Genomic DNA, 13,203 nt, shown 5'->3' on the forward strand with positions numbered 1-13,203 from the left:
TGCTACAAATCTTATAATCAATATTTAACACACTTCTAACCTGTCCAATCAATATGAAAATTTGCACACTTGTGTAAAGTTGGAGACAATGCATGAATCAATTGGCAGAATAAATAATTTCGAAAATTTAAAATTTTCTAACAAGTAAAACAATTTAAAAATTAATTTATCAATAATCTGGAAATAAAATTAGAAATTCATTGTACAAGTGGAACATCGGAGACACTGTATTTTTTAGAAGTATTGTCTTTTGAAAGTAATTTTTAAACGCATATTATTTAAGTTGATAAATGCACATTATTTTCAGGCCCTAATATATTCCGTGACGTGTGAAGCTGATATATAGTGTCTTAGCAAGAGACTTTTTATTAATTAGAGTTAATATTTCAGAATTTAATAGTGAATATTTACTCGAGAAAAATCAACTGAATAAATAAATAGCATTAAATTCATCAGAGCCGTACAGCTGCAGACGGCGGCTCTATATATAATACGGCTGCAGTTTACAACTGCAAGCAATATGAAGAGCTGTAGTTTAGAGTTGCAAACAATGAAGAGCTACAGTTTCGAGATACATTTTACAGCTGTAATTTACAGCTGCAAGCAATGAAGAGCTTCAGTTTCTATATACACTTAACAGCTGCCATTTACAGCTGTCACGCATCAATTACAGCTGCTCAGAGCAGCAGGTCACAGCTGCATTATACAGTTGCGCTTAAAGCTGCAGACTCAACATCTGCTGCTGCCAGCCGTTGTTTGGATGGCAGTTGACGGCAGTTGACGGCAGTTGACGGCGGTTGACGGCAGTTGACGGCAGTTGACGGCAGTTGACGGCAGTTGACGGCAGTTGACGGCAGTTGACGGCAGTTGACGGCAGTTGANACGACGGTCGTAACATACGACGTTTTAACTTAAACAGTCGCCCCACACTTACGACGGTCGTAACATACGACGTCTTAACTTAAACGGTCGCCCCACACTTACGATGGTCGTAACTTACGACGTCTTAACTCAAATGGCCGCCCACACTTACGACGGTCGTAACTTACGACATCTTAACTCAAATGGCCGCCCCACACTTATGACAGTCGTAACTTACGACGTCTTAACTCAAACGACTGCCCCACACTTACGACGGTGGTAACTTACGACATCTCAACTCAAACGGCCTCACCACTTACGACGGTCGTAACTTACGACGTCTTAACGAACACTCTTCATTTACGAACCCTCACTCACTCTTCAGCGAACTCACACTCTTCAGCGAACACTCTTCATTTACGACGGACGTATTTTAAGAAGTCGTAACTCACTCGGCCACTCCATACTTACGACGTGGTAGCTTACGACGCGGACTGCTCTTTGGGGTGACCACATGGGGTTGGTATGCCTCTCTGGGGCTGACATCTCGACGGCAGTTTCTGGTGTGGGGAATCTGATAAATGGAAGTTTGTCATCAGTTCTGCTATATAGTATAGCGGTCAATATATAGAAAGATTAGGCAGTACATGAGTTTAGTATTTTATAGCGATCAATTGGAATGTATAGCAGATCAGCATAATTATTATTAATATTAAAGCAATCAGTAAATTTAAAATATGTTAAAACTTAATATCCATTGTTATAAATAATAAAATTCATAAACATTTCAATATTTATGAACATGGCGGTTTATAAATTGCACAAAGCTGTAAAAAACTCAGAATCAGTTTTTATTAAACTCACGACAATATGATACGTCGGTGCTAATTCTACGTTAACGCGGTTTATTCAGGCAATCCCGCGGCTGCAGCTTATAACAGATGTTACAATCAGCTGAGTACATAAAGAATTTCAAATATGAGTAATTTTTATGAGTAATTTTGTGTTTACACGGGATGCTTCATCATAATATCAACACATCCAACACACACACACAATATCCACCATATTTATTATATATAACACACACATCACATTCACATCCATCACCTCAGCATGAAGCTCGCATGCATAGCAGCGATATCCAGCAGCTGCGTGCTGAGCAGGTATAAGTCAGACGTGACCGCCCTGCCAGCCTGTGTATACAACTGCAGTCAGTTGTATACAACTGCAGCCAGTTGTATACAACTGCAGCCAGTTGTATACAACTGCAGACAGTTGTATACAACTGCAGACAGTTGTATACAACTGCAGTCAGTTGTATACAACTGCAGACGTTACGATACCAGCCACTAGTTACGATACCAGTCACTAGTTATGATACCAGCCACTAGTTACGATACCAGCCACTAGTTACGATACCAGCCACTAGTTACGCTACCAGCCACTAGTTACGATACCAGCCACTAGTTACTTTGGCGTGATAATCAACATTTCATTTAGGGCAAAACTCAGCAAATATTCGGAGAAAAGCACGGCTGAGGTAAAACTCTCATCTTGTCTGGGGTAAAACACTCCCCTTGTCTGGGGTAAACACCAACCTTGTCTGAGATAAAACTCTCACCTCGTCGGGAGTAAAAATATCACCTTGTCTGGGATAAAATTCTTACCTCGTCTGGGGTAAAACAAACTTAACGTGTCTGGGTAAAACTATTTCCTGGTCTGGGGTAAAAATCTCTACTTGTCTGGCGTAAAATACCCACCTCGTTTGGGGTAAAACTTTCGACTTGTCTGAGGTAAAACACGTCCTTATCTTAATTGTCTGGGGGTAAAACTCTCACCTTTCTAGGGTAAACTGTTACCTCGTCTGGGGTAAAAAAAGTCTCACCTTGTCTGGGGTAGAACTCTTACCTCGTCTGGGGTAAAACTCTCACCTCGTTTGGGGTAAAACTCTCGCCTCGTTTGGGGTAAAACTCTTACCTCATCTGGGGTAAAACTCTCACCTTGTCTGGGGTAGAACTCTTACCTCGTCTGGGGTAAAACTCTCACCTCGCTTGGGGTAAAACTCTCGCCTCGTTTGGGGTAAAACTCTTACCTCATCTGGGGTAAAACTCTCACCTCGTCTGGGGTAAAACTCTCACCTTGTCTGGGGTAAAACTCTCACCTCGTCTGGGGTAAAAAGTTCAACTTATCAGTCAAGCATCGGAAAAAATTGCGTCCACGTTTCGGGCGTCGAAAAATAGCGCCCGCAGCTGCATTGATCTGCAGCATACGTAGCAGCTGCAGGGCAAACAGCTGCAGACATGTACGAACAACTGCTGTGCACATCAGTATATGCACACACAGCTGCCATTATCATCAAATCATCCCAATTCTGATCATTTGACCCCTGCAGACTCAAAATCTGGGGGTTTATCTGCCAGATTCTAGAATATCTCCTCTTTACACCAATGTCCCTCTCCCAGCCATATACTCACCCACCTCCCCCCTCCCTCATTGGGCCACCTCACCCGTCTCATAACCCTCCTACCCCTCATAACGATCCCTGCTCCTCATAACGGCACCATCTCCTCATAACAGCCTCCCTCATCCATAACGATCCCCGTCCTCATAACGCCCCTACCCCTCATAACAACCCCTGCTCCTCATAACGGCACCATCTCCTCATAACAGCCTCCCTCCCCCATAACGATCCCCGCCCCTCCCCCCTTACGACATATCGAGTTTTTATGTTCCATCAGGAGGAACAACTTAAATGCTGGCGCCAAACTCCGTGGACTTTGAGTATTGCGAGCCTCGCAACTTTACCATCTTATAACTTATACGACCGTCGTTGAGCTTACGACCATACAATGACTTACGATAAATTTGTTGGTTATACCACATACCTACACCAGGTTATTCCAGATTAGTGCAGGTTAAACTACATCAGATTGTACCAGGTTAATGCAGGTTAAACTATAAAGCATCTCACGTTCGGTTTGGGAAAAATAAAGACGATTTGATGTGGTCGCAGCTAGTATAGAACCCTGTATAACTAACAGATTGTTAAAAGTTACACAAATATAAATACATTGAAAATTATTATAAGTAGTATAAATCAAATTAGCTATTGAACAAACTAATTAGTACGGGATGACCGTAGCTATACCTATACGTACTTACTCTACTAAGAGTTTCTGTAGTGGAATGAATGAAAATACTATAAGCTTTAATAATGTTAACTATGGTCGTATTCATTGTGGTGACGTTCATATATAAACAAATCTTTTTTTAATTAAATCTAATTCTAAATTTCTAATATTTATATCATATTAATACAAAATCTTAAATCTTAAACTGAACCGCTACAACTACACCACATTGTACCAGGTTAGTGCAGGTTAAACTACACCACATTGTACAGGTTAATGCAGGTTAAACTACACCAGATTGTACCTGTTATAATGCAGGTTAAACTACACCAGATTGTACCAGGTTAATGCAGGTTAGACTACACCAGATTGTACCAGGTTAATGCAGTTAAACTACACCAGATTGTACCAGGTTAGTGCAGGTTAAACTACACCAGATTATACCAGGTAGTTCAGGTTAACCAGATTGTACCAGGTTAATGCAGTTAAACTACACCAGATTGTACCAGGTTAATGCAGGTAAAACTACACCAGATTGTACCAGGTTAATGCAGGTAAAACTACACCAGATTGTACCAGGTTAATGCATGTTAAGCTTGTCGGGATTGTGCAACGAAGTCAGATTGCCTCTCGCAATCGCACAGTTAACGAATAAATGAAGTCAATCTTCATTTATTAATATTTTATTTCATAGACGTTAATCTCGGCAGCGTTTATCTTGATCATAGGTTATGCGAGTATAATTATATGATTATAACAGTTTTATTATTATTGACATAAAATAATATAGCAGAATATATTTAAATATATTATAGAGGCGGTAAATGAAATTGCTCGTGGTAAAATGAAATGATGGTAAACAAAAATGAACGGCCCTGCAATGTGTTAACCCACATCCTTCGTCCCAAATGGATTAAATTTATATATTACATAAATATCAACCGACGTATTAATCTTACCTATAATATTTGCTAAGTCAAATACATGGACCAAATGAATATGAATCTATGAATGCGAATGTACAGAGTGGGGCAAAACCGATTGAGAAGTTTTGAGGCAAAATAAAAAGTAATGGAGGTACATGAAGAAGAAAGTTTATTTTCTTCGAGGTTAGCATAACATACAATTTAAAATACTTATGTTATGAAAACAATATCTGGAAGATGGGGTTTGTTAGCTGCAGCACACTGTTGGAGTCGTTCTCAGAAGTTTTCTGCAGCACGTTCACACATTTGACTATAGGTATGGCTATAAACTCTGCTGCAATAATCCGTTCCCTTAGCTGTGGTAGGGTGTGAGGGCGACTTCTGAACCCCTTTCTTTTAGATACATCTGAACACTTTTTCTTTTAGATGTCCCGAAAGAAAGAAATCGCAAATGCTCAAATCATCTGACCTCGCAGGCCACTGTAAATCACCCCTCAGAGACACCGAGAACGACTCCAAAATGTGATGCAGCTAACAAACCCTATCTTCCTGATATTGTTTTCAAAACATAAGTATTCTAAATAGTATGTTATGCTAACTTCTAGGAAAATAAACTTTCTTCTTTATGTACCTCCATTACTCTTTTATTTTGCTTCAAAACTGCTCAATCGCTTCTGCCCCACCCTGTATAATGAATTTATATCGACGCAAGATTTTGTTGCATCCCAGTGATACTTATGAGTCTCAAGTAAATATTCCAGTTTGAAATATTGTTGATTTCAATTAAAGGGTCTAATTAAGAGTTCCGTCTAATTAACTGATATCAGTTGATTAGACGGGAAAATCGTTAAGGATTGTTGAATATTTCAATATGAATAACGGAAAAAGTTCGAAATAGCAGCAAAATTGAGAAGTCCGGCCCCTTGGTAAGTTCAAGAGGCCAAGCTTGATAGTTTATAGGGTTATTTAGCGATAGAATATATCAATGCTGGGCATGAAAGCTGGTCCGTGAATAATTGGCAGAGTGACATGTATGAAGGCACACATAAATAGAGGTAAATATCCAGTATTTATTTAGAGGTAAATATCTAGCATTTATATAGAGGTAAATATCCAGTAATTATATAGAGGTAAATATCCGGTATATGTATATAGAGAAAATAATCCGTAATTATAAAGAGAGAAATAACCAGTAATTATATAGAGGTAAATAACCAGTAATTATATAGAGGTAAATAACCAGTAATTATATAGAGGTAAATAACCAGTAATTATATAGAGGTAGATAACCAGTATTGATATAGAGGTAAATAACCAGTATTGATATAGAGGTAAATGAATAGCAATTATATAGCGGTAAATAACCATTATTTTGACTTCTTATTTAAATAAAAAATGTAATAACGAAATATAATAATAACCAATTTGACATAAACGAATTTAATTCATAAGCAAGAACGAAAAATTGTCATTGGTTTGAAAAAATTTCCTCAATTGCTACGAGTATGCAGGTTAAGATGCACCAGATCGCGTCTGGTTAATGCAGGTTAACTTAAAACGTTGTCAACTATAACTCAAGTTATGAACTCATCTCTAACTAAGTCATAACTCCAAACTCAAGTTATGAATTCAACTATAACTCAAGTTATGAACTCAACCATAACTCAACTATATAACTCTGATATATAACTCAAATATATAACTCAATAATATAACTCAACTCTATATAACCCCAAATGTCGGGATGCGGCCGCGGCCATCGCGTGTCCTCCGCCGACCGCCGTCACCGACCATCGAATTCCACGAATTTAACTAAATAACAAATTTCAAATGTTCACTTGGTCTCTGATAACTTCAATTGCATTTTATTGTTCGCACTTCACTTAAAATAATATTTATTTATTATAATTATTATGTTTTTTATTATTAAGCGTCGGCCGATCGCGGCGACAGCGTCGATGCGTGCGACGGCCCAGCGTTCGTTACACGAAACACTCACGAATAGCACGAATAGTTAGCTTTATTCGTTCCATGTTCAGCACGTACCACTTACACGTAACTCTGCACTGTCTGCACAGTCTACACAGTCTGCAAAGTCTGCACAGGGCGTGCAGAGTTGGTGCAGACACGCACGATGTGCAGACTCTGCGTGCGCTGTTCTGCGCAGGCGCGGCGAGCGTTCCCCCCTGACGGCTTTTTGCGCACAAATCACCATTGATGGAACTGGTTTGGCTTAGCCAATACTTCCGAGCCAATAAATATCTGCCAGTAATTATATGTCTTTATCTCTGTGCCAATAAATTACATGTCTGAGTACTTATGTGCCAATTAATACATCAACTTATACGTAAAATTCGGAGCCAATATTTCTGTGTAAATTAATACATCCACTTCAGTATACCTATGCCAGTATATATAATATATACGTGAGGATATCTATGCCAATACATCGAAGCCAATATACATCCATGCCAACGTATTGGTTTGGCCAATTACTTTTGAGCCAATTCATCTTTAAATTTGTGACATAAATCACATTTGTGAGCAAGTACATATACATTATATTTCGACTGATGTTTCTTGAACGAATTTAGTGCCCATATTATAAGAGAATTTAACCGCAATTTGTTCACTTATACTCCAATTTTGTGTGAATTTAGCCGCGTTTTTTGGTAAATTTAGCTGCAATTTTGGAATAAGTTACCGGCTATTTTGTAATAATTTTAGCAGCTTTTTTTGGTGAATCTGGCGACGATTTTAGATGAATTTAGTGTCTATTTTGCATTACATAGGCAACTTATATTTTAACTTGAATATCATTTCATTGTGCATCGCAAGAAAGATATTACGAATTAAGGTGCTGGACTACATGTCGGCCTAGCTGTGCTAAGTCTTACCTCAAAAGGGGGGCGGTCAGGGTTGGGGAGCTGGGGAGGGTTCACCTCAAGAAAGCTAAACTCCTAAGTTATTATTTGTTATTATACATCCCACTGGCCGCCGATAAATCGGCCGTTCGCTGGTTACTGGTTGGCCGCCGATAAGACGGCTGGTCTTGCAGGTCTGAAGCAGCGGCGCCGAGAAGACCTTTTCCCGCCGCCATCTTGTCGGTTGTGCCTGGGGGGAGGGGAAATTTTGGAAGGGGAGGGGGAATGTCCAGCGAGAGGGGCGGGGGAGAGGGGGAAGCTAATGATAGGATTAAAGGAAAAGGAGGGAAGGGGAGAAGAGGGAAGGGGAAATTACAGGAGGAAGCGACGAGGAGGAGCGATCGAAGCAATAAAGCAACTGAAGGATTAAAGGAAAGGAGGGGAGCAAAAGGGGGGGGGAGGGGAGAGGGGATTGCAAAAGGGGAAAGAGAGGGGAGAGGGGGGAAGAGAGGGGAGTGCTGGGGACGCTACGGCGGCCGTTGTTTGTATCCCTGCCATCGTCATACTCAGAGAAGAATACTCAGAATCCTACGACATCGTAAGTCGTATGAATCTGCTGTCGTGTCAATCATCTTACATTGACATCAACTGCAATCTCACAGTGAGCGTAGAACTTACGACCAGCGTATATAACTTACGACCGACGTAGAACTTACGGCCACGGCCAGCGTAGAACTTACGACCAGCGTTGAATTTACGACCGACGTAGAACTCAGAAGTTACGACCGGTGGAGAGGGAGGGCTAAATATATAATAACAGATGCGTAAGTAAAGCAGAATGTAGGTTAATTGCTGAGATTGTCCAGAGAAATCGCATGCATAGTACATAAGTACATTATATATACGGTATACTTATTAAAGCGTGCTATGTACAGTAGTACATATACATAGCACGGTACCGCTAGGAAGATGCGTGTACAAATATTTCAAAGTATCGCACTCTGGCAGAAATTTTGAATCCCTTAATTAAAAATAAGAATGAAAATTGAAATGAAATTGTAATTGGGAAAATGAACTTCTTGATGTTCCCTGAACATAACTATATAGATGATGATGATAATCTTGATTGAAGCAATCATCTAATGCTATCATTCAATGGATGATTAATTGTTCGTACGTTAACAGCTTTCTTCATCGAAGTCAAGATTAAATTAACAATTGAAGATAGTAAATAGCCTATGTAATTAAACGATTACTGTCCAGCCAGTATACAGTTGAATTTTCCTCAAGCAAATTCATGCAATTTAGATTAATTGGACAAGTGTCTGCAGTGTAAACATGTTTCAAGTGTGTGGGAACACTGTTAGAAAAAAACGGTGAAAAAACGGTCCCACTGGCGTTCTAGTGGCCGGTCGCCCCGTGATAATAAACTGTTTTGCCGTTTTTTCAGATGTTTTACGGATTTCTAGCGTTAAATTAGAATAAAAACGGCGACACGGTGTTTCTTTTCACGTGCCGACCGGTCACTGAAACGCCGGTAATACCGTTAACGGTAATTTTTCTAACAGTGAAGTGTACATTCAGTGAACTCCCCAGGCTAAATATAAGAATTGTTCTGAACAAGGTTAATTATTAAATTGATGTACATAAAGGATGATCGAACTGACAATTAAAGATCGCAAATAAAAAATATTAAAAAATTGGCTTAATATAAATGTATAAGGACGGCGACTAATCATTGCAATGTCGTTATTGCGATGGCGTATCATAGATATGATAACATTATAAAATGCTTGCATTGCAATGCATATTCATGCAATTTAGATTAATTGGAAAAATATACAAAACTGCGGCCATGCAGACAAGATCATTTGTTCTAGACAAAATAATATCTCATATGGGCAGAGCCATGGTCGAATATTTTAGAAATATCTATACAAAAGAGGATTAGGTGAAATTTTTTATGATTTTGATTGTAGTAGAATGCAATGGAGCTAAAATATCTTCTGTATTTTGGTGCAAAGTATATAAGAGAAGGTTTGCATGAGCGGCAAGCGACGGGCGCTCATGCTTATGCATTGTTCCTGTACTTACCATTTAAATCTTTTCGTCTTTGTCTTAGTTGATTTAAGCGAGATTTTGTTTCTCAGACAACAAATAATTAATTAGATATGCTTTCTACCTCAATAGTTACCACAAAATCCTTTATATTAGATTTTGTATTTACATCGTCCAGATGGCGAAATACAATACCAGCTTAGATCTCTCATAATGAAATAAATTATTGTGCAAGCTTAACAACTATATACAAATTTTAAAGACAAATATTATCAATTCAGCACTGATTCCAAAAACTTTTTTTCTAGGAGGAAATGGAAGACACCAACATGAACTTATAAGAGCTCATAAGTTTCAAGTGTGTGGGAAGTGTCTTGCAGTGTAAACATGTTTCAAGTGTGTGGGAAGTGTCTGCAGTGTAAACATGTTTCAAGAGTGTGGGAAGTATCTGCAGTGTAAACATGTTTCAAGTGTGTTGGAAATTCTGTAGTTTAAACATGTTTCTGGGAAAACGTTTCCATCGCTACAAATTAGTAAAAATTCTACAGTGGATATTAACTTGGCTGCTCGGCCGCCACCGGGATGCGGTTACCTGCTGATGGACGACGAAGAGCGACACACCCACCGACCTGCCCGGCCACACGCGGGTGACCGACTGACCAGGTCAGCACCGACGCAACCGTCGTGCGTAACCGCTGGTCATTACCGCTGGTGGGTACCGCTGCTAAGCATCGGTGGCCGTTACTGGTTACTGGTCCCGACATTGGGCGCCGGAAAATAGTATTAGTAAAGCGTACCAAGTGCTTGGTTATAACGCTCATGTTTAAGCTCGTTCTGCCCAACAATCTAATGCCATTCGACGCAAGCATTCGAAAGCCTGAGCCATCACATGCCCTTCACGGTGCTTCTAAGGGATTTGCCAATTACCACCTTAATGAGAGTTATGATCTCGTTAAATAATAACTTACCCAATTAATCAGTCCAATCGCCAGTCATGATCGAGACAATTGATGAAATCTCATGACGTAGAACTACGATTGCGTTTCGATCACCAATGCGTTCCCACGTTGGTCGTAAGTTAGCATCGTAATTCAGGACCTGCGCTGACCGGTGATGTGGGACCGGAATGTGGTTTGCATGCAGAACTTGCGACGTCGTAGGAATGTGGTTTGCAAGCAGGACTTGCGACGTCGTAGGAATGTGGTTTGCATGCGGAACTTGCGACGTCGTATAGGAATGTGGTTTGCAAGCAAGACTTGCGACGTCGTAGGAATGTGGTTTGCATGCAGGACTTGCGACGTCGTAGGAATGTAGTTTGCATGCAGGACTTGCGACGTCGTAGGATTGGTCGCGCTTGTGACCCTCGGTTGCCAGAACAGGTTGGGCGGGCGACGCCCGGTCCTGAACTGCGGCTGAACTTGTCACGTGGAATGCGGACGCTTACTGTGCTGTTACCAGTTACCGGTAACTGCGGCGCTGTTACCAGTTACCGGTAACTGCAGCGCTGTTACCAGTTACCGGTAACTGCTGCGCTGTTACCAGTTATCGGTATCCTCTGCGTTGTTTCCAGTTACCGGTAACTGCTGTGCTGTTACCAGTTACCGGTAACTGCAGCGCTGTTACCAGTTACCGGTAACTGCTGTGCTGTTACCAGTTACCGATAACTGCTAAGCTGTTACCAGTTACTGGTAACTGCTACGCTGTTACCAGTTACCGGTAGCTGCTGTGCTGTTACCAGTTACCGGAAACTGCTGAGTTTTTACCAGCTGCCGGTAACTGCTGCGCAGTTACCAGTTACCGGTAACTGTTTTGAGGCCTTCAGTCCAGACAGTCCAGGCAGTCATCAGACGGCAGAGGCCATTTAATACGAACTTCCGTGCCTATAATCACCTTCATTAGAACAAAGTCTGTATAAAGAGGCAATTTTTCATTAAATTAAACCGAATTAGAAGAAAGCATTTAAATTAGATATCCGCAACATACCACGCTGCAACTCGCGCTTACGCAATCTGTTCAGGAGCGCAACGAACGTTAACTTGTTCTTATTCTTCCTATAATAGACATTTCTTAGATCTCAGTTCTTGAGATTTACTTACTATTCAGTGAATAGTTTGAGCCACCGCCCGCCCCCCTTACGCATTCATCTTAACTAAAGCATTCATGTTAAGCACCTGCCGACACCCCCTTCCATTCATTTGTATCCCCCTCGCCCCCCCCCCACACCATGGCATTAGTACGCCTCTCTCTCTCTCTCTCTCTCTCTCCTCCTTCGCTATCTCTTTCGTATGAGAACGTCCCCCCTTATTTGCTTTCTTCCTGCAGTGTTCGTCTCGCAAACATTCCCGTGTTGTTGTTGCCTGCTTTAGTCCCCCCGTGTTATTCCTACCCACACCCCCAACCCTCCCCTCAATTGAATACCGCCTCCCTAACACCCCCTCCCCCGACCCCTGAATTTACGGGGAGCGTCTGGGTCAAAAACTTTTTTATTTACGAACGGATCATCTTGAAACTTGGCTTACATATGTAAAAGAGAAATTTTCAATTTTTTTGTTCATGTAAATTTTTCGAACAAATGAAAAAAAAACGTGAAATTCATAGGGAACGTCAAAAAGGGAGGTACTGTAAAAATCTGAGAGACATATCATTCGATTTGTAAAGACCATATCTAGCAATCGACCGCTCATTTTTTCAATTTTTAATTTTTTTAATTTTTTTAGGTCTTTTTCTGATTTTTTAATTTTGCCCCCGCCCCTGTTTTTTCAATATATTATCCAAACTAAAACGAAATGAAAAAATTGATCAGTGGATCGCTAGATATTTTTTTTACAAAGCGAATGGTATATCTCTCAATGTTGTATAGCTTGAGAATCATAGGAGGAGATAGATTTTTATAGTGACGTATTTTGGAAATTTTAATTTTTCAGGGGAACCAAATGAATAAAATTAATTGAAAAAAGAAGAATATGACAGAAAAATTGCTTGATATTGTAGCCCAAGCTTTCCCCTTGCCAATTAATTGTATTTAGAGTACCAGTACGCGTCTTTAGACTTATTCTTGTCAGCTTAACGTGAATAATAAGCTATAAATGTGACTTTTTCTATGTTCATATAAAAAAATTTCATTTCATATCAGTTCAAAACGGCATAACGCAAAAAACATTGCATGTACATCCATGGTATTTGCTTTTTTGAACGCGCATTGCTTGTTGCTTTCAAACGAGTGCAAACCATTTTCAAGTAACGCGAATAGTGATCTATAAATACCGTTTTTAATTTAAAATTTGTAAATTTTATTTTAAAATGGTTAATTTATAAAAGTTGAAACTGACTTACGCAAAAATTATTGCATGAACATTCATG

At 40.0% G+C, this 13,203-nt stretch overlaps 1 protein-coding gene across 1 annotated transcript in view; it reads right to left on the reverse strand.

Annotated features, from left to right (window-relative positions):
* Window positions 1–715: 715 nt before the first annotated feature.
* LOC108678859 (serine-rich adhesin for platelets) overlaps window positions 716–13,203 on the reverse strand; it is a 37,844-nt gene continuing 25,356 nt past the window's right edge. Inside the window, exon 25 of the mRNA XM_018167354.2 lies at window positions 716–910. Coding sequence (XP_018022843.2) covers window positions 716–910 — 195 coding nt within the window. The remainder of the gene's footprint in view (window positions 911–13,203) is intronic.

This window comes from Hyalella azteca, unplaced genomic scaffold (genome assembly GCF_000764305.2).
Source record: "Hyalella azteca isolate HAZT.00-mixed unplaced genomic scaffold, Hazt_2.0.2 contig6695, whole genome shotgun sequence".
NCBI lineage: Eukaryota > Metazoa > Arthropoda > Malacostraca > Amphipoda > Hyalellidae > Hyalella > Hyalella azteca.